The sequence below is a fragment of the Tupaia chinensis genome, unplaced genomic scaffold, assembly GCF_000334495.1.
Source record: "Tupaia chinensis unplaced genomic scaffold, TupChi_1.0 Scaffold000515_1, whole genome shotgun sequence".
In the NCBI taxonomy this organism is placed as follows: Eukaryota; Metazoa; Chordata; class Mammalia; order Scandentia; family Tupaiidae; genus Tupaia; species Tupaia belangeri.
The window spans coordinates 5,139,672-5,159,735 of NW_006160028.1; the positions used below are offsets into that span (position 1 = coordinate 5,139,672).

Sequence of the window (20,064 nt, forward strand, 5' to 3'; positions counted from 1 at the left end):
CAGTCATAATTTTTAAATTATCTGTCACAAACATTAAACATCTCATCAAACCAACAGTAATATCCATATCTTATTTGTAGTTTACCAGAGTTCCCACGTGTAGAAAGCGTGGAACTCAAAGTTCTGTAAACTTCCGAATCATATTTAAATGTACTTTGTCCCTTCAATAACAATAACAGTTAAAAGCTAGAGTCTAACCAGTGTATCTCAGCCTCCACACCAGCACGCTTCCTGCGGAAAGTCACCTTCCGCTGCACTCAGTCATGATTCTAAGATGACAGTGAGTGTGTCAGATCAGAACAGAAAGCGAGCCAGGAAAGCCTGGGCCCAGAGAAGGGTAAAGGACTCCGCCCTTAGAACAGTGGGCGGCCTAAGGACTCTGGGCTCCTTCCCAAGCTGAGTCAGACCTGAGCCCCCAGCTGTGGGGACCAGCAAGCTCTGGGCTTGGACCATCATCTACAGCCACAGAGGGTGTCGATTGTTCCGAGTGGAGTAGCTGTTGTCTCCCAAGAGGACAGTTCATTCCCTGAGCACAGGATGCTCCCCACCCCAGCCTGCCCCGCAGTGGGGCTTAGCCCAGGTGTGAGCACAGGGCAGGTCCTTAATAAAGGAACGAAATCAACATGTACTGAGTATCCACAATGTGCCAGCTTTGGAGCCAAGACAGGTACTTTCGTGTAGTCCTCACAACAGCCCTGTGAGGTAGGATGCAATGACTCCATTTTACAGATGTGGAAACTGACGTTCAGGGACAGGAATTTGCCCAAAGTGGCACAACTAATAAGTATGGGAGCATCAATGTGAAAACCTACGTCTTACTCCAGGGCTCTTTTTTTATCTCGGCGTGCCAGTTATACGGCAGTAAGTGATTCTCCCAGCTCCAAGAAGGTCAATCTGGAGCTCAAACATGAGAAAACCTTGCACACGTAGGGTTAAGGTAAGCCTTGGGTGTCTAGGACTCCTGGCTCTGTGGCATTACTTTGTGACCAAGCAAATCATTTACCTTCTCCACACCAGGGTCTGGACCAATCCAGTGGGGTTCTCTCCCAGGGAAAAAGAGTTAGCAAGCCCATCTGAGGAGCATGAGTGCAAACACAGCAGGCCAGCCTCTGCCTGGAGAGTCTGATGTTTCTCCCTAGCAAGGAAAAGGTGGCGAGCACGGCAAGCTGGTGTCACACTGCACACCTGTGAGAATCACTTTCACCTCCAGGGATCTAACCTTTCAGAGCGAAATGCTCCTCTCTTCCCTGAGAGACCTTCTGAGGAAGGCCCACGAGAAAACAAAAACTGTGATCAGGATTCTTCCAAAGAAGAAAATAACTTAAAAGTTGGGAGGGGAAAAATGTTATGAAGGGGGAAAAAGAAAAGATGGCACTTAAAAGGAGGTTCATGGGTATGCATTAAAGAGGGAAAGTTGTAGTATAGTGTGCAAAGTTCACGGGTAGGAGAGGGTTGGGTTAGGCCAATCCTGACGAAATCGGGTTTTGTGGATCTGGTGTCCATGGTGAGGCTGCAGCTGCTACCTCAGACAAAGGTATGGAGCTTCCTCAAAAATATCTTGAGCCATTATGTTCAGGCAGGTCTTAGAGAATAAATATGGATGACAGAGAAAGGAGAAATCTGCTTGGCATGTCTCTCCTCTTCCTCTAAGACCCACTCCAAAGTCCCTAGCCCTGTAAAGGCTTCTATGACCCACAGACTCAGTAGGTGAGTCTTAAGGGGACACAGACAGCAAGCGCATCTCTACACATCCCCAGTGCACCAAGAAAGCAGGACTCTAACTGCCCGTGTAGAGGTGAGCAACTTGAGGATAGAGACTATATCTTTTGAAAATTTTCAGCTCCAGATGGAGAGGGAATGTAGGCTAGCGAAAATCCTTTGCTCATAAGCACCCAAGCTAAGGACAAACCCAACAGGCCAGAGTCACAGGAAGACGTCCCAAGGGCATGCACTTTGATGGATGTTGTTTGGAGGAGCTGAGCATGCTTCCAATGCCCTGTACCACCTCCTCGTCTCCCAGAGCCACTCTGCACCAGGCACCATTATTACGTGGGAGAGCTTCTTTAAAACATGAAATCAACACTTGGTGCAGATTTCAAGCAATATATGGTGCTAGTTGGTGAAAATGGCAACATTTAGTTGGGGAAAACAAAGCCCAGCGTGGGCAGCACTGGTGGGAAAATGGATCTTAGATTTACCTGTGTGGGGGACCAGCAAATGGCATGATGGCTATGTTGCTGGGCTCTCATGTAATTGACTGTGGTTTGAGTTCCAGACCCAGAGGCTAAAACTCACTCCGGGCATACGTGTGTGTCTGCCCAGGATCCCAAGGGGAGAATGGAGGAGAAGGGATTGCAGTGTGGCCATCACCCCGGAGGGTGATTACTTGCTTTCTTTCTCTCGCTGTCTTTCCGGTGAGTGTATGCACCCTCTAGCAAAAACTTCTCCAAAATATATATATATATATTTGCCTGTGTGGAAGAAGGAGTCTACTGCCCTGACAGAACATTAGGTGTGTGTACCTGTGTGTGGTGGGAGGCTTCGGCTCACACACTTTGTGACTATAGAGAAGGCTAAGCATGGCTCCTTGCCCTCAGGCTCCTGAAGTCCCAGAGCTCTTGCTGAGAAAGCCCTAGAATGCAAGAAGCAGGCTGCCATTGTTCAGGAAAATGGTCTTCCCAGGCTTGGGCAGCCAAGAGGCCAGCCATAATCTTATGGCTTTTGCCTCATGAAGAAGAACATTGGGTCTTCCTGGAGAGCCCCTGCTTAGCAGTGAATGGTCCGGAAGCCTGAAAGTGTGGCTTTTCCAAACAGGTAAATGTCTTCATCTGTGCCCTCATTGAGGTGCTTGACTAAATTCTTCTCGAAGAGGAGTGGGTGGTAGGCACCCATTGTGCAAGCAGTGTCAAAGAACTTCTGGTAGTAGTAGCACACGTCCGTCTTGCGCTTGGATGGGAGGAACTCGTAAATATCCACCTGGTCACACAGTGTTAACATGATGATGATACCTGGGGAGGGGAGAAGGGATGAGTCATGCCCAGCAGCCACCCCAGTGCCCCAGGACTCTGCCCAGAGGCCCAGCAGCTCTCGACCCCAAATTGTGAGAGATGTCCATGTGGAGTCTCTATCTGTCACTGTGATTTCCAGTGTGAGTTTTTCTGGCAAGCCAAGCCTAGCAGACTGTTCCCCGGGATGCAAGGCTGTTGCATCTTGTGCATCTTCGTAACCCAGCACCCTGGTGCATGCCAGGCCCTCCCTAAACTCCAGCAGATTAAAGGACTCCAATCAGTTGATTAATTTATCAGTGGAACAAACTATTGGGTGGTCAGAAAAGTCATAATGTATGTTTTCTGTTTTCCTATGCTAAAATATGTCATGACTTTCCAACAACCCAGTATATGAAGAGAACAAGACAACCAAACTGACTGAAGAGACAAAGCCATCTTGTGCTTAGTACTTTCCAGCAGTCTAACAGTCTGGGGGAGCGTCCTGGGTGTGTAGTTGTGGGGAAAGTTGTTTCTTTAGTACTTGCATGAAACAGTGTGAGGGAGAGAAGTCTTTCCTTCCCTTAGCTGGGAGAGTTGAAACAAGAGTGATCCATGGTCTGTACTGATGAACCTGCTCATTCAGGCCAGGAGACTGGAGGCCGAGGGGAGCAGCCCAGGTTAGTTGTCTCCAGGGTGGCTATGCAGAACACTGAGGGGCAAGCCCAAGCAACCAGCAAGAGACTCATGCCACCATCCAGGCCTATGCCCAGTGGGCTGAGCTGTCCTGTGCTGACACATCCCCTCTCAGGGCCCTGGGCTCTTTATCTGCCCCAAGGGAGCCACCTGTGCAGCTCTTCTTCTGCACAGCTTATTGTTAGAATTTTTAAAGGATCGTAGCTCAAAGACTCTTTTTGTCCACTTTAGATATAGGGATTCTTTATGAAAGAGTCATTCTCACTGAGAACAAAATGGCAAATTACTTACAGCAACTTTGTTCCCGAAGAAGCAGAGAAGGCAAAAGCCCAACCTCTTCCCTCTGGCTTCCTCTGGCTTAACGGGGGAGACAAGACGGCTCTACAGCTAATGAAGGTATGGGAAGAGAGCTTCTAGGCATTATGGGAAGGAGCACTTCCCCCAGGAGAAGGCTAAAATGGCTCTCCCAGAAGCGCGGGTGTAGGGCATGGGCGTGGTCTCCTGCGGAGGCCTAGCGGAAGAAATTCCACCCCGTGCACAGAGAGCTGTAGCAGCATGGAAATGGCCCGGCAGTCCTGGCCAAACTCAGAGAACAGGAGGGAAGGCAGTGGGCCATGATGCTGACGGGACGCAGTTCACGACAGCTCTGTAGTTATTAAAGAAGTTGTAGTCAGGAGTCTTGTACCACTAAAAAAGAAAGAAGAGTGTCTGTGGCCAGCACTCAGGACCCTCTGCTGTGAGCCCAGACCAATAGCTCCCTCAGGCTTTAACTGGGATGTTCGCTGGGGTGAGTGAAGAGAGGCAGCAGCAGTACAGGGTTTTTTCCTTCATCTCAGGATCCAGCCACACTCCGCAGCACTGTTACTGATACTCTCTTTATGTAAATATTTGATATTTTGTTCATCATAGGCTTTTCATTAATTGCGATTTTTTAAAAGATACTTTATTAAGACATTACTTATCTTGATTACTGAGTTCGGGGGCACTCCTTAAACTGTACACCTGAGATAAGACCTCGTTGGCTCATGGAGACCCCGCCATGCTCTCCCTGTTTCTCCCCACCCTTTGCTCCATCTCTACCTGTCAAATCCTCCCCTCTCTAGGGCCTTGTCCAATGCTGCTTCCTCCATGAAGCGATCTCTGACTGAAGGTAGAAAGAGTCCTCTCCCCTGTGACACCAGGGTGGTCTCTCCCTCCTAGCACAAAATGAATGTGGCCTCAGACACCTGATTGAACCCTCCCATTAGACATCATAAAGAAGAAGAATTCTATCCCATGCATCCTACGTTTTAGACAGAACTTGGCACCGGGTACAAGCAGAGCAAAATCCTACCACTGGTGACCTTACGATGACTGAATGCATGAGACTGGAGAAGAAAGCTAATTTCGTCTAGAAACCAACACATAAGGTCTTTCCCCAGATACAGACTCACCAAGCATCCCAGAGGATGGGGGGTTTGGCTGAATTTCCTCCGGGGCAGTTTCTTGAAGGATGTCCCACAGCTCCCAAGGCATCTGGGGCTTGAGGATGTAGAAGGGCTGATTGGGATGCAACTTACGATAGCTCTTGTAGTTATTAAAGAAATTGTAGTCGGGAGTCTTGTACCACTGAAAAAGAATTCATTGGTCTCCTCAAGGAGAGAAGTGTGCCAGAGTTGGGGTACCTCTAGGCCATCCTCATCAGAGCATTTAGGAAGAAGACAGGGCCAAGGACGAACCGTGGCACAGCCCTTCCCTCAGAACAGACACACGTCAGAGAGCCTGGATAGTGCGGTCCTTCTCCTAGGATGTTTTTACAGAGAAGGCTGAGCTCGGTGACCCAAGAACAGGTTCAGCCTTCAGGGTCATGCAGCCTGGGGATAGTATCAGAGCTAAAAGGAGTCCTAGGCACCATTTAAATCCATCTCTCCCTTAAAAAAAAAAAAGAATTCCAGAGGGCATGTGCACTAGCCAGAGAGAGAGAGGGGAGAAGAAAGCAGAATTCCAGAGGGCATGTGCACTAGCCAGAGAGAGAGAGGGGAGAAGAAAGCACTTTCTAGTGGGGTGTGGTCATGCCTCGATCCCTTCTCTTCCACTTCTCCAACCTGTAGGGATTTAGGGCACCCCCATACAAGTAGCCAGCATGTTCTTCATGCACTGTGGCTAGGATCTGAACTCTGCAATTGGCCATTTGGGATGCAGCTCCTCCAACCACTAGGTCACTAGGCTGGACCCCCATCTCTCATTTCTAAGGGGAGAAAACTGGGGCACAAGTGGCTACACTTATGGGTTCAGAGTCCTTCACCCAACATGGGCAATTTGAGTCCTAGATAAGATGAGGGCCAAACCATAGAGACTGGGGTAATGACGATGGCAGGAGCCAGCAGGGCACCTCAGCCATCGATGGATCCAGCTGAGATGACACGTTCCGAGAACAGTGCTCTCTGCCTCCATCCTCCAAACCATTCCCCTGTGGCCACCACAGCCCACAACAGGGAAGGGCCAAATGGACATGCATAACACAAAGGCTGTCCCAGAGAGGCTGCGAGTCCAACAGGCCTGCAGCTCACGCCTCCTCTCTGAGAGAGCTGATGCTACAGACCTGTCTCCTTTCCTTAGAGAACCGAGTCTGGGGACAGGGTACTTCCACTTTCCACAGTGCGCCTACATGTAAACTGGGAACAATCATGCCTGCATCTACTTCCTTCTATTGTTAGGAGAGTGAAATAGGACAAACTCTGAAAGCTGGAAGAGTGGAACAAAACTGTAGTGATATGATTTACAGGTGGAAGAGTAACCTCCACATACTCCTGCTGATGGTCATCAGGAAGAACTGTAATTAGGATCATAGTCTACCCAGGTGGAGAGACAGCCAGCCACTACTACTCCCAACACCTAAGGAGCATAGTCTACCAAGGTGGTGGAGAGACACCTAGCCACTACTACTCCTGATACATAGGAGCATAGTCTACCCAGTTGGTGAGACACCCAGCCACTACTACTCCTGATACCTAAGGAGCATAGTCTACCAAGGTGGTGGAGAGACACCCAGCCACTACTACTCCTGACACATAGGAGCATAGTCTATCAAGGTGGTGGAGAGATACTCAGCCACTACTATTCCTGATACCTAAGGAGCATAGTCCACCCAGGTGTTGAGACACCTAGTCACTACTACTCCCTATACATAGGTGCATAGTCTACCCAGGTGGAGAGACACCTAGTCACTACTACTCCTGATACCTAAGGAGCATAGTCCGCCCAGGTGTTGAGACACCTAGTCACTACTGCTCCCTACACATAGGCGCATAGTCTACCTAGGTGGAGAGACACCTAGTCACTACTTCTCCGAACACCTAAGGAACATAGTCTACCCAGGTGGAGAGACACCCAGCCACTACTACTCCTGATACCCAAGGAGCATAGTCCGTCCAGGTGTTGAGACACCTAGTCACTACTACTCCCTACACATAGGCGCATAGTCTACCCAGGTGGAGAGACACCTAATCACTACTACTCTGTACATATAGGAGTATAGTCTACCCAGGTGGAGAGACACCCAGTCACTACTACTCCTGACACCTAAGGCGCATAGTTCACTCAGATGGTGAAACATCAAGCCACTATTATTCCCTGCACATACTATAACTTGGAGACATTCTTGACAGTGAGGGGCAGGGCATGCAAAGCAGCTCAGATTGGACAGGGATACTTCTGAAAATGTCAGTCCATGTGAAGTGGGTGTACTAAAATTGAAGTAGCCAGCCCTCAAAGATGGCCTGGCTCAATCATGACTTTAAAAACCTAGGAATTCTGAGACCAGCAAATGGTATAATGTTACTTCACTGGACTCCCCACATGGTCAACCACAGTTCAAACCCCAGACCCAGTGGCTTGAAACGCACACTGGATGTATGTGTGTGTGTGTGCCCAAAATCCCAATGGGAGAATGGAAGAGAAGGGATCGTGGCATGGCCATCCTCCCTGGGGGGGTAATTTCTTACTTTCTGTCTCCCTTTCTGTGAGCATATGAGCCCTGTAGCAAAAATCTCTCAAGGAAAATCCTAGGAATTCAGGAAAATCCGTATGCAAACAGGAGACTCAACCCGAATTTCCCCGACCCCCACTTACCTTTGCGATATCTGAATGGTACACTGATGGGTCCCACACAATGAGGATTCCTTCACTGTACAAACTGTCCTTGAGGAAGCGCTTGTCTGTGGTGACCAACTGCAGGAAGAAATAGGCTGTCACTTGTACATTTACGTGTAGACATTTGGCTTCTAGTCCCTCAGCTCACACCTCGTGGGTGTCAGAGAAGTGGAGTTTTAAATAAAAAATCTTACATAATTAACAGGACATCTGGAGGCCCAGCCACCATAGCACAGGTGTCTTGGTGTCACTGCATGACACTGAAACATAAGGGAGAGTCCTGGGTTTGGTTCCTAGGCCCACCTGAGCATGCCGGGTATGCCTGCAGGCATGCCCCTCACCCTTCCTGGCTAGAGGTCTTATGGAGAATTACTGCAGGACAAGACTCTGCTGGAGGTCTCTCTCTCTCTTTTCTCTCTCTCTCATATGAAATTTAAAAAACAAAAACAGTTTGCTAAAGAAAAAGAACCAAAAAGAAGATGAAAACCTCTGGAAATCCCTTCGATCTCCTGTGAGGTCGAGGACACAGTACGTATTCGTCGTGGCAGAGTTGTGTATCCTGCTCATGAAGTGCAACACAGCCGCTCGTCTCTGTAGCCCTGGAACAGATCGCCGTGTCTGTGGCTGAACACCCAATGACTGGATGAAGTTGACAGCTTGTATGGAGGGGCCACAGTGTATCCCAAAATACACATCTTTAAACACGAGAATCAGGCTGATGAAATGCCCATTTGCAACATGTTGGGAGAAATTGGCCACAGCTCCCCGCCACACACACTGGCTCCTGGACTGGCCTGCGCACGAGTAGCTGAACCCACTAGGCTTAACATGGTGACAAGAATCCCAGGGACAATCTTGATGAAAAGATTTCACAAAATGTATTAAGAGCCTTCTTTTTAAAAGCATATTTATATTCTTTGACACACTAATTCCACATGTGGGGATCTATCCTTTAAAAAGAATCCAAATTCTGAGGGAAAATTATGCATATACATTATGATTAAATTATTTATCAAAATACAAAAAGTGTGATAGCAGAAGGTAAGAGATACCTGGCTTAGTTGCAGAAAGACCAGGCTTTGCCATTAATTTATCTATGATCATAATAAAGTCAGGAGATAGGCCAGGCTCATGGCTTAGGAGTTAAGGGGTAGGGTCCCACATGCCAGGCCCCACAGTTCGAATCCCAGACCCAGTGGCTAGAAAAATATACTGGATGTATAAAAATATACGTGCATGTATACCTAAAATCCCAACAGAATAGGGAAATAGAGGAGAGACTGTAGGGTGACCATGCTCCATGGGGAGTAGGGGGGACTTTCTCTCTCTCCCTCTCTGTCTCTTTCAGGTGAGTGGATGTACCCTCTGGCAGACAAAAACAGAAAAAAAGAAAGCAGAAGGTCAGGACTTTCTTTCTCACTAGGATTCCTTTCCTTATCTGTGAAATGTGTAAGGTAAATAACACACTCGCTTTGCTCTGTCAAACAGGAACTGTCTTGAGGATCAAATGGAGACCATGAATGTATAAGACAGAGAGCAGCCCAGAAACCTAGCCATGAAAGGGGCAATGTCCCTCTTTAAAAAGCAAAAACTGACGTACGAGAGCACTTGTCAGACATTCACCTTAAAGAGCAGATGAGAGATGACGCTGCCCAGGTGAAAACTGAGAGGAACAAATGGGAGAAATAAAATCAAGAGCTGACTGAAAATGAAAGCAAGAATTACAATAATAATCCCTCTTTGAGGCCGGCCAGTGGGATGGTGGGTAAGGTAGCTAGATCCCACATGGCTGACTATGTGGTTAGAGTTCTGGACCCGGCAGCTCGAAAAACACACTCTGGGTACATGTGTATGTGTGCCCAAAATCCTGAGAGGAGAATGAAGGAGAAGGAATTGTGGCGTGGCCATCCTCTATCGGGGCAGGGAGTGCTTTCTCACTTTCTTTCTCTCTCTACCCCTCTCTCTGTGTCTCTGACTCTGTTGAGTACATGTGCCCTCCAGCAAATTAAAGTAATAGTAATAATATACCCTCCTCACCTCGATCATTATCACCAAGGCTGAGACCTAACCCACGTCACTGCAGTATCTGAAAATGACTATAGGAAGGAAGACTGTGACCCACGGAGTGGCAATCTGCTGAGTCTCTAAGATCATCAAGCTGTCCCTACCCCTATGTCTCCCTATCTTCCTAGGAAGTACCTGGAATCCTGACGAATATGCTCTCATTTCCTCAGTATGTCTTTGTGATTGGAAATAGCGGTGGTGGGCTCACCTCAGCCAGGGATGCTGGGGAAGGCGGGCAACTAACCAAGACTAAGCTTTGCAATGGTGAGACCTAGGCAACTAACCAAGACTAAACTCTGTGATGGTGAGACCTGGGCAACTAACCAAGACTAAGCTTTGCGATGGTGAGAGCTGGGCAACTAACCAAGACTAAACTCTGCGATGGTATGAGCATAGGCAACTAACCAAGACTAAACTCTGCGATGGTGAGACTGTATAGGCAGTGTGAGGACAGCCACATGGTGACTGAGTGTTAAGTGACAAAAAGAACATGCCAAGCCAGGAGAGTGTGAGGAAGGAAGGTGTCCTAGACAGAGGGAACACCAAATACACACTCCTGAATGAGAGTGTGTGGAAGACACTGCTAAGGTGTTACCCAAGGTGCATTCTCTCTCTTTTCCTCAGTAACAAATCCCTCTGATTTTCACCTTGACACGTGGCTCCCTGAAATAAGAATTTCACAGCCTGTCTTATAGCTAATTATGACTGTAAGGCTAATCTTGGTCAATGGTATATACACATATATAACTTCAAGGAAGCATTCTTAGGGAAGGTTTATGCCCTTCCTTGTACCTTCCCCCTTTTTGCTGGTTGAAATGTGAATGTGATGGCTGAAACTTGGGCAGTCATTTTGGACCGTGAAGTGGAAATCATATGCTAAGAATGGCAAACCCACAAGTTAAAAGGAATCTGGGATTCTAACACTGTAGAACACATACCAACTCTGTAATGTCTACCTCTGGACTTCTTTTACATGAGAGAGGAATACATTTTGTCTTGTAGAGCTGGCGGGGGGGAGGGCAAGAGGTGGGCACAGTGTTCCTGTCACTTGCAGCTAAACTTAATTCTAACTTATCTGTAGCTTATCTGAGAATTACAAGTAGGGACCAGCAGTTGGCATAATGGCTATGTCATCGACCGCAGTTCGAGTCCCAGACCCGGTGGCTTAAACTCACACTGGGCACATGTGTGTGTGTGTCCAAGATCCTGAGAGGAAAATGGAGGAGAAGGAATTGTGGCGAGGCCATCCCCCCGGAGTGTGATTTCTTGCTTTCTGTCTGTCTCTGTCTTTCTGGTGAGTGCACATGCGCCTTAGAAAAACCTTTCAAAACAAACAAACAAAAACAAAACAAAACAAAGAGAAAGAGAATTACAAGTTGTTCAGTGTAGCTAGAGACAGAACTGGAAGGGGTCAGATAAATGTAGTTAGGGGCCATGCCAGGGAGTTTAGTAGATTATGAGGATCAGTGAAGGCTTTCAGAGGATCTACACAGACTAGAATTCTAGAATATGGTTTTTAGAAAAAAGAATAGAAATAGAAGTTCCTGTTGTATTCTAAATAAGAAATGATGGGTAAGTGAAGAAAAAAGAGTACAACTGTCAGCTGTAGAGTTATTGGGTATTGGAAATGAAGGAAAAAGGTATCAAAGCTCACTCTGAGACCTCAGACCTTTTACCACAGTAAGAACATGGGAAAAGGAATAATTGGGATGTGCCTATGGGAAAGGGCTGGGATGGGGATCTGAAGTTCAAGGCTAAGACAACAGGCCAGAATTCTATACCTGCAATGCCGTAAGACATAAGACCTAGGAATAGGACCTATATCTCCTAACTTCAAGCACTGTCCCCTTTCTATTAAGAACACCATACCTCACAACACGGGCATTTGGTGCTACAGTCCAAAGGCAGAGCAGGTTCTCTGGCAGACATGATGGATCTGGTGACAGGGAAGCCTTGGGGCTTTCTGTTCCTCTAATCTATACATGTGTCTCAAGGTAGAATTCTGCAGTGGCATTTTCTACCCTCATCCTATCCTATCCTGCAAAAACAGCTGGTAAAGAGAAACCAATGTCTTTTCTTTAGCTATCTTTTTCTATTTTCTTTTTCTTTTTTTACTATGGAGTATGTGCACTCACTAGAGAGAGAAGAAAAGATAGTACCACCTATGGGGGATGGTCACATCACAATCCTTTCTCCTCTGTTCTCCTTTCAGGATTTTGAACACACATACATACACTCACTCAATGTGTTTCTCAAGCCACTGGTGTGTTTCTCAAGCTTCCAGGTCTGAGATTTGAATCATGTGATCAGCCATGTAGGATCCAGCTGCCTTAGCCATCATGCCACAAGGTGGCCCACTCTGCTTCTATCTATACACAGTACTGATGCTGGGTGATTACACTCATGAGGTTAGCACTAGCTGCAATTTAAATGTCTCCTTCTGCCACAGTCCCTCTCTAGCAATTTTCGTAGTATGTGAAACAGAAGGCCAGCAACATCTGGCTCCCCGAGACTTTCCCAGCATCTGTGGCTTCATTGTCCTCAGCAATTCCAAAAACGATGAGCAAAGCTTTCACTTAAAACAATAAATTATAACAAGAATAACAATAACAGATGCCATTTAACAGTTCTTACTAGATGTTAGATACTTCATACGGTATCTTCATTCATTTTCACAACAACCCTACAAGATAATATGTCCTTTTTTATTTGCTTGTTTAGTTTGATTTGTGTATATGTGCTCACTGGAGAAAGAGAGAAGGAGAAAAGAGAGAGAGGGAAAGTGAGAAAGCATCCTTAGAGGGAATGGCCCATCACAATCCCTTCTCCATTCTACTCTTGGTATCTCAGGCACACGCACACGCCCCTGGTGTCTCCTTCAAGTTGCTGGGTCCAAGACCTGAACTGAATAGTCAACCATGTGAGATCCAGCTGACTTAACCACTGTGCTACCGGCTGGCCCAATATGCCCTTTTTATAAATAAGAAAATAGACTTAGAGATACTGAGTAATTTGCCCAGTTACATAGCCAGGAAGTAGTAGAGTCTGAATGTGAGCCTTACATTTGGCTCTAGAGGTCACATTTCTAACTTACATGCTACATTGATGTACACAAAGAAGCAGGATAGGGCACCAAAAGCCTCTTGGGAAGAGATGTCCAAAATATTTGGCAAGGAATATAGAAGTATCAAAAGAAAAAAAAATTTCTTTTTGCCTAGAGGGTGTGTATGCTCACCAGAAAGTGAAACAGCACATCGATAATCGTCATGAAGTGGGTTTTATCCCAGGATATGAGGATGATCCAACATAAGTAAACCCATACATATCAAAAAAGAAAAGGGGGGGAGGAAGGAGGAGACACTCCATGTTCAGGGATTGGAAGACGCAATATTGTAAAATATCTATACCATAGAAGCAATCTATAGATTCAATGCCAATAACATTCTTCATAGAAATAAAAATAATATAATAACATTAGTATGGAATGACAAAAGATCCTAAATAGCCAGTGCAATCCTGACTAAAAAAGAATGGAGCTGGAGGGGTCATACTACCAGATTTCAAAATATACTATAAAACTATAGAAACAAAAATGGGATGATACAGATAGAAAGAAAAAGACAACAAAAATAGACATGTAAATCAATGAACAGGACCAAGAGCCTAGAAATAAAGCCATGTATATACAGTCAGCTGATTTCCAATAAAAGTACCAAGAATATCCACTGGGGAGAAGACAGCAACATCTGACTCCTCTTCAATAAATGGTGCTGGGGAAACTGGACATCCAAATGCAGAAGAAAGAAGCTAGACCTGCATCTCTCACCATATATAAAAAACAAATGGATTAAAGCCTTAAACAGAAAACTAGAAACTATAAAGCTACTAGAAGATAATGTAGGGGAAACATTTCAGGATATTAGTATGTGTAAAGAGGACTTCAATAAAACATCAAAAGGACAAGCAACAAAAGCAAAAATAACAAATAGGATTATACCAAACAAAAAGTTCCTGCATAGCAAAAGGAACAATCAGTACAGAGAAAAGACAACCCACAAAATGGGAAAAAATATTTGCATACTATACATCTGCTAAGGGATTAATAATTATAATATACAAGAAGTGCCAACAACCCAGCAGAAAAAAAAATATGATTAAGGAAGAAAAGGACAAGTTGAGTTAGCAGGTGATGTGGTGATTAAGGCACTGGATTCCACATGGCCAACCCCACAGTTCAAGTCCCAGATCCATTGGCTTGAAAATCACACTAGGCACATGCCACAGCCCAAAATCCCAAGAGGAAAATGTAAAAGGGACTGTGGTGTGGTCATGCCCCCTGTGGGGGGAATTTCTCACTTTCTCTTTCTTGCTATCTCGCTCTGTCTCTCTCCAGTAAAAGGACATGCACTGTGGTAAAAATCAGAAAAAAAAAAAAAAAAAAAAGGAAAAAATGGGCAAACAAGTGATCTGGATAAATATTTCTCAAGAAGACAAATATCTGGCCAAAAAAAATTTCAAAATCAGCACCACAATCATTAGACAAATGCAAATCAAAATCATCTTATTTTCAGAAAGACAAAAAGCAATAAATACTGGTGAGGATCCAGAGAAAGGGGCGCTCTTTTAAACTGTTGGTGAGAATGTAAATTAGTACAGTCATTATGGAAAATGGTGTGAAGGTCCATCAATATGTTAAAAATGAAACTGCCATTTAATACCAGTATTGGATATATATCCAAAGGGAAAAAAATTATGTCATGAAGATATCCACACCCCAATGTTTATGGCAGCATTATTCACGGTAGCCAAGATATGGAATCAACCTAAGAATCCATTGGCAAACGAATGGATAAGGAAATGTTGTGTATATATATATATATATGTGTGTGTGTGTGTGTACATGTACACATATCACATACATAGATACACACGTACATATATACATATATACACACACATTTATACACACACAAACTTACTATATACAAACAATGGAATGCTACTTATTGATTTAAAAGTATTATATCCTGGGGCTGGCAGGTAGCATAGTAGTTAAGGCCGCTGGACTCCCACATGGCCAAATGTGGTTCAAGACCCAGGACTTGGTGGCTTGCTTTCTCACTCCCCCCCCCCCCATTCTGTCCCTCTCTGGTCAAGTTTTAAAAATAAGTAAATAAATAAAGTTAAATAAAATAATTCTTAACAAAAGTAAATAAAAGTATGATATCCTCTCATTTGATACTAAATGGATGAGCCTGGAGGACATTACATGAAGTGAAATAAGCTGAGCGCAGAAAGAAAGATACTACATGTTCCCCTCATATGTGGAAATTGGAAAAAATGAACTTAGAGAAGTAGAGAGATGAAGAATGCCTCCCAGCGGCTGGGAAGATGGGGAAGTGGCCATAGGGATAGTGATTACTAGAAACAAAGATGGGGGGATTTAAAGTGCAGGTTGCAAGCGGACCTAGATCTAAAACCCATCTTTATTACTGTCTGGGCGACTCTGAGTAACTCAAACGTTTTGAGCCTAAGTGTCTTCAGGTAAACGCACTGGTGATCACACCCCACAGAGCTGCCATGAAGACAGAGTGAGGAGAGGTAGTGAGGCCCGTAGATAGTCTAAGTATCTAACAAAGGGCACCAGCTATTAATATTTCAGGACAAGCCCCATGAAGTAACCTGTGAATGCCCTGGCTGAAGTGCCGTTGCTAGGCAGAGGCCAGCACAAAGGCTTCTCCGGAAGCCACTGGGTCCTCTTGTTTCATGTCTCCTGTCTCAGGCCCACTGAGCACGGCAGGTGCTTGGCTGGTCTCGCAGACACCTTACATTGACAGTCGATGCGTTCATTTAAAGCATACATTTTACTCTATGTTTGCCCACTGAATGGAGTAACAACACCTGGTGCAGGAGCCTGTGCGTCTGAACGGGTCTGCTAGGCCGAAACCTCGCTGGATGCCACTGCTCTCTATAAAAAGCCACCTTCTCAGTAAGAAAAGCACGTCTTTGTTTCCTGTAGCTTTGTCACGGCCCAGATGCACAAAAGGTTGTCCTGTGAGGCAGGAGCTGGACAAATGGAGGCCTCAGAAGAGGTCTTCTGTAGAGAGGACCTGACCTCAGGGAGGAGAATGAGCTGCTCAAAGGCAGAAGCCTACCAAGGCAACGTTGTCCCCACATCGAATCCTGAGGGCCAGGTGCTCTGCGTGAACGCTGGGGACTCCACATACTGGTCTACAGACACAGACACGAAATAGTTAGGATAACTGACCAGGACAAAAGATGGAGCAGACAGAGGCAGGTTCCTAGGAGACCAGGTGTGAGGATGTCGAGCACAGTTCAGAACCGCGAGGAGCCAGGACAAGGAACTGCCGTGACGAGAGTATTAAAGGAATCACCCTTGGGAACCAGCAGTTAGCATAATGACTATGTCACTGGACTCCCACGTAGTCGACCACGTTTTGCGTCCCGGACCTGGTGGCTTAAACTCACGCCGGGCAGGTGTGCGTCCGTGCCCAAGATCCCGAGAGGAGAACGGAGGAGAAGGGATTGCGGTGTGACCATCCCCCCTGGAGGGTGATTTCTCGCTTTCTGTCTCTCTGTCTCTCTCTGTCTGGCGAGCGCATGCGCCCTATAGCGAAAATCTCTCCAAAAAAAAAAAAAAGTAAAGGAATCACCCAGGCTGAGTACTGCTGTGGGAGGAGGAGAGGCCAGGCCAGTCCTGAGGAGCAGCAGGAAAGCCTTTCTGGGGAGCAGACAATGTGCCCTGGGAGGGGGCCAGCCTCGTCTCTGTCCTGGCCTGGGGGAACACAGGGATCTAGAAGTGGAAAGAAAAAAGTTGTGCCATGGCAGAAAACTATGCATCGTCTAGAGCACACCCTTCTCCAGCAGATTCTGATTCTGTGGAAGCTACTTGTCAACTCTGTAAATTACAAGGAATCAATAGATATGCTCACTCAGTCTTACCCAGTAAGTAGAGTTTCAGTTGCTTTCCTTCTTCCCCCTGCCCTACGTCATGGAAAAATCAGTTTTGTTTCTTTATTCCAAATTTGTGCTGTTTCAACTTTTCTTCTGAACCAGTTGTAACATCTGCCTGGTTTCCTCAAATGAGTAAAGCAAAATCTCTACCCTGAATTCATTTGAACATCTGTGTGAGAGTCATCTGACCTTTTTCAGAAAATTACATATATATTTTTTTTTTTTAGAGAGAGAGACAGATTGTTACTCTAGGGCATGTACGCTTGCCAGAGAGACAGAGACAGAGGGACAGAAAGCAAAAAAATCACCTCCAGGGGAGATGGCCACACCACAATCCTTCTCCTACATTCTCCCCTTGGGATTTTAAGCACGCATGCACCCACATGTGCCTGCCGTGGGTTTCAAGCTGCCAGGTGCAGGACTCGAACCACAGTCAGCTATGTGGAAATCTAATGATGTAACCATTATGTCATCTATTGGTCCCCCTAAAAATTACTTTTTCAAAGAGCCTTATCTGCTTCCTACTGGGCACCTTCCTGGGGATCCCAAGTCAGCTCACCATCACTGCTGAGAGATGAGCGTCCCTTCTCCTGGGATCTGGGAAGGCACAGTCGGTCCCAAACAGGCAGAAGCAGGCCTCCGAGCTTCAGTAGTGACCATCGCCACCACTGACAGAGAACGTGCTGCATACTAGCCTCGGGGAAAAATGTTCCACAAGTGCATCTCACTGGATCCTCCGAAGACCCGAGTTAGTAACTATCCTAATGCCTGCTTTACAAACATGGAAACTGAAGGTCAGGAAAAGCAACCTAAGTCCCTCGTGTAAGACGTGTTGGAGGAGGAATCTGAGCCAAACCCGTCTGATTCCAGTGCTCTTCATTCCCAAGCAGTCTCACCTTGTCTTGAAACAACGGGCCAGAATCTTTGCAGGACCAGGGTTTAGATCTCTATACTGAGGACACCTGAGACACCTTGAAGAGGCACCCAGGGGCAGGTAGCCTTCCCAGTCCCAGAGAGTGTTTGGGTGTCCTTCACACTCCCTTTCATCTTTCCTACCACCTGTTCACCTCCACATCACACTATCCGCATCAGACAGAGATTGGTTTCTCTGCAAATTCATGCTCTCCACGAACTGGCCGGGCATGCCTGAGAATCCTATTCCAGTCCTCTGGTCTACTAACTCTTCTGTCTCTCCGTACCAGTTTCTTTCTCTCTTCCTTTCTTTTTCTTTCTTCCTTCCTTTCTTTTCTTTCTTCCTTCCTTTCTTCTTTCTTTCTTTTAATTGCCAGAGGGCACATGCACTCACCAGAGAGAGACAGAGGGACAAAGAGAGGGAGAAAGCACCCTCCGATGGGATGTGGTCATGCCATGCCTTCCTTTAGTATTCTTTTAATCATCTATGATAGACATTTATTTTAAAGTCCTTGTCTAATAGATTTGCCATCAGGTCTTCTTCAGAGGTGGTTTCTGTTGGTTATGTTTTTCCATTGAATAGGCCAATATTTTCTGTTTCTTTGTGTGCCTTAAGATTTCTGTTGTTGTTGAATACTAGGCATTTAAATCTAAGACTGTGGTGATGCTGGAAATCGCATCCTCCACGCCCCACCCTACCCCCCATTTTGTTCTTGTTTTTATTGTCATGGGCTGCCTCATGAGCTGAAGATCAGCCTGAAATGCACACTTGAGTTCTTCTCAGATCTTTTCTGAGCTTGCCCTTTCCCCGAGCATACATAGTCACTTTCTTTTTTATTTTATTAAGTATTTTTGTCATAGGCATGTGCACTCACCAGAGAGATTGAGAAAGACAGTGAGAGGGAAAGTGAGAAATCACCCTCCTATGAGGATGGCCATGCTGCAATCCCTTCTCCTCCATTCTCTTCCTGGGATTTTGGGCGCTCATGCATACCTGCCAGGCATGACTTTCAAGTCACCAAATCTGGGACTCAAACTGTGGTCAGCCATGTGGAAGTCTAGCACCTTAACCACTACACTGCCTGTTGGTCCCCACATAGTCACTTTCTAATTTTCCCACATATGCAGTTTTTTAAAAGTTCTAGTCTTCAATGTCTGGCTCAGGAAAAAAAAAAAAAAAAAAAAAAAAAAAAGATAAAAATGAGAGCAATTGGGAGGAGTCACCAGGCCTTTAAATCCCCTGAATGTCACATAAGCTAAAGGACGGATGCTTGTAACAGTGCAGAGAGGGGCAGCAGCAGTGGCCACCTCCTCTTTGCACCTCTGCGGAAGGAGGGTAAATATTCCCACTTGTCAATGAGGTGAGTGGATTTGCAGCATTATCATGCAATTTTTGATACATGTGTAACCCAGTTTTTCTCACTAGTTAAATCGATTAAACAAACGTTGTGGCAAGAATATTTCTTGAGTTTCCCTTGGCATTGAGAAATCAGATGTGTTACCTGGAAATTCTTCAGGAAACTAATCATCGAGGAGAATTCATGAAGTCATATATGAATCCTGATGCCACGTGACACATAATTACATGGTGATGACGTCTCACAATACTGGTATAACATTTGGCAGTTTATAAAATGCTCTCATGGGTTTTGTGCCCTTTGCTTTTCAGATCACTCTTAGCTCACCCTGGATGGTCTCGGTTTTATCATCCCTCATGCAACACACCCGGTACTACCTCACAACAACAGGCAACATGACGGTTTTCCCAAGCACTAGACACCTGCATCAGTGTGCTAATACCACGAGAGCTTTGTTTTTCAGGTCTTTCCTTTGTTTGCTTATTTTTAAATTTTAATTAATTAATTAATTTACATTCATTCGCTCAGTGTCATCACAGCATACAAAATGTGATTTCCCATCCAGAATATACTGCATAGTGGCTTAATCATATATGTCATAATTTTCCATTTCTAGTTTCATATATATATATATATATGTACATTTACATGAGAAATCTGGGTCTCGGGAAGGTCAGAGACTTAGTTAAGGTAGCAGCTTGATGAGCTCCTTGTAGATACATTCTGCTTTGGAGTCCACACATGCTCCCTCTGTCGCTCAGCATCTGCACAGAAGAAATTTTACCTGAGAGTTCATCAGGCGGATAGTGGTTTTCGTGCCCACATCTTGTTGGAAGTTGGCTGTGGGTGCCCCATTAAACCTCAGGACTGCATCGTGATTATCTGTAAACCACAAGGAGACAGAAAATTAGTGGTGAGTGCTGGAAATACTTAGAGAGAAGGAC

At 45.6% G+C, this 20,064-nt stretch overlaps 1 protein-coding gene across 2 annotated transcripts in view; it reads right to left on the minus strand.

Moving 5' to 3' along the window:
* Window positions 1-2,385: 2,385 nt before the first annotated feature.
* Window positions 2,386-20,064, minus strand: part of ST6GAL1 (ST6 beta-galactoside alpha-2,6-sialyltransferase 1) — a 114,930-nt gene continuing 97,251 nt past the window's right edge. The window contains exons 1-4 of one of the 2 annotated variants that reach the window (XM_006156748.3): window positions 19,905-20,028; window positions 7,791-7,889; window positions 5,114-5,288; window positions 2,391-3,008 (exon numbers count right to left, since the gene is read on the minus strand). In XM_006156748.3, coding sequence (XP_006156810.1) covers window positions 2,767-3,008; window positions 5,114-5,288; window positions 7,791-7,889; window positions 19,905-19,916 — 528 coding nt within the window. In that variant the 5' untranslated portion in view covers window positions 19,917-20,028 and the 3' untranslated portion in view covers window positions 2,391-2,766. Of the gene's footprint in view, window positions 3,009-5,113; window positions 5,289-7,790; window positions 7,890-19,904; window positions 20,029-20,064 lie in introns of those variants that run through there. The other variant, XM_006156749.3, reaches the window with a different exon arrangement.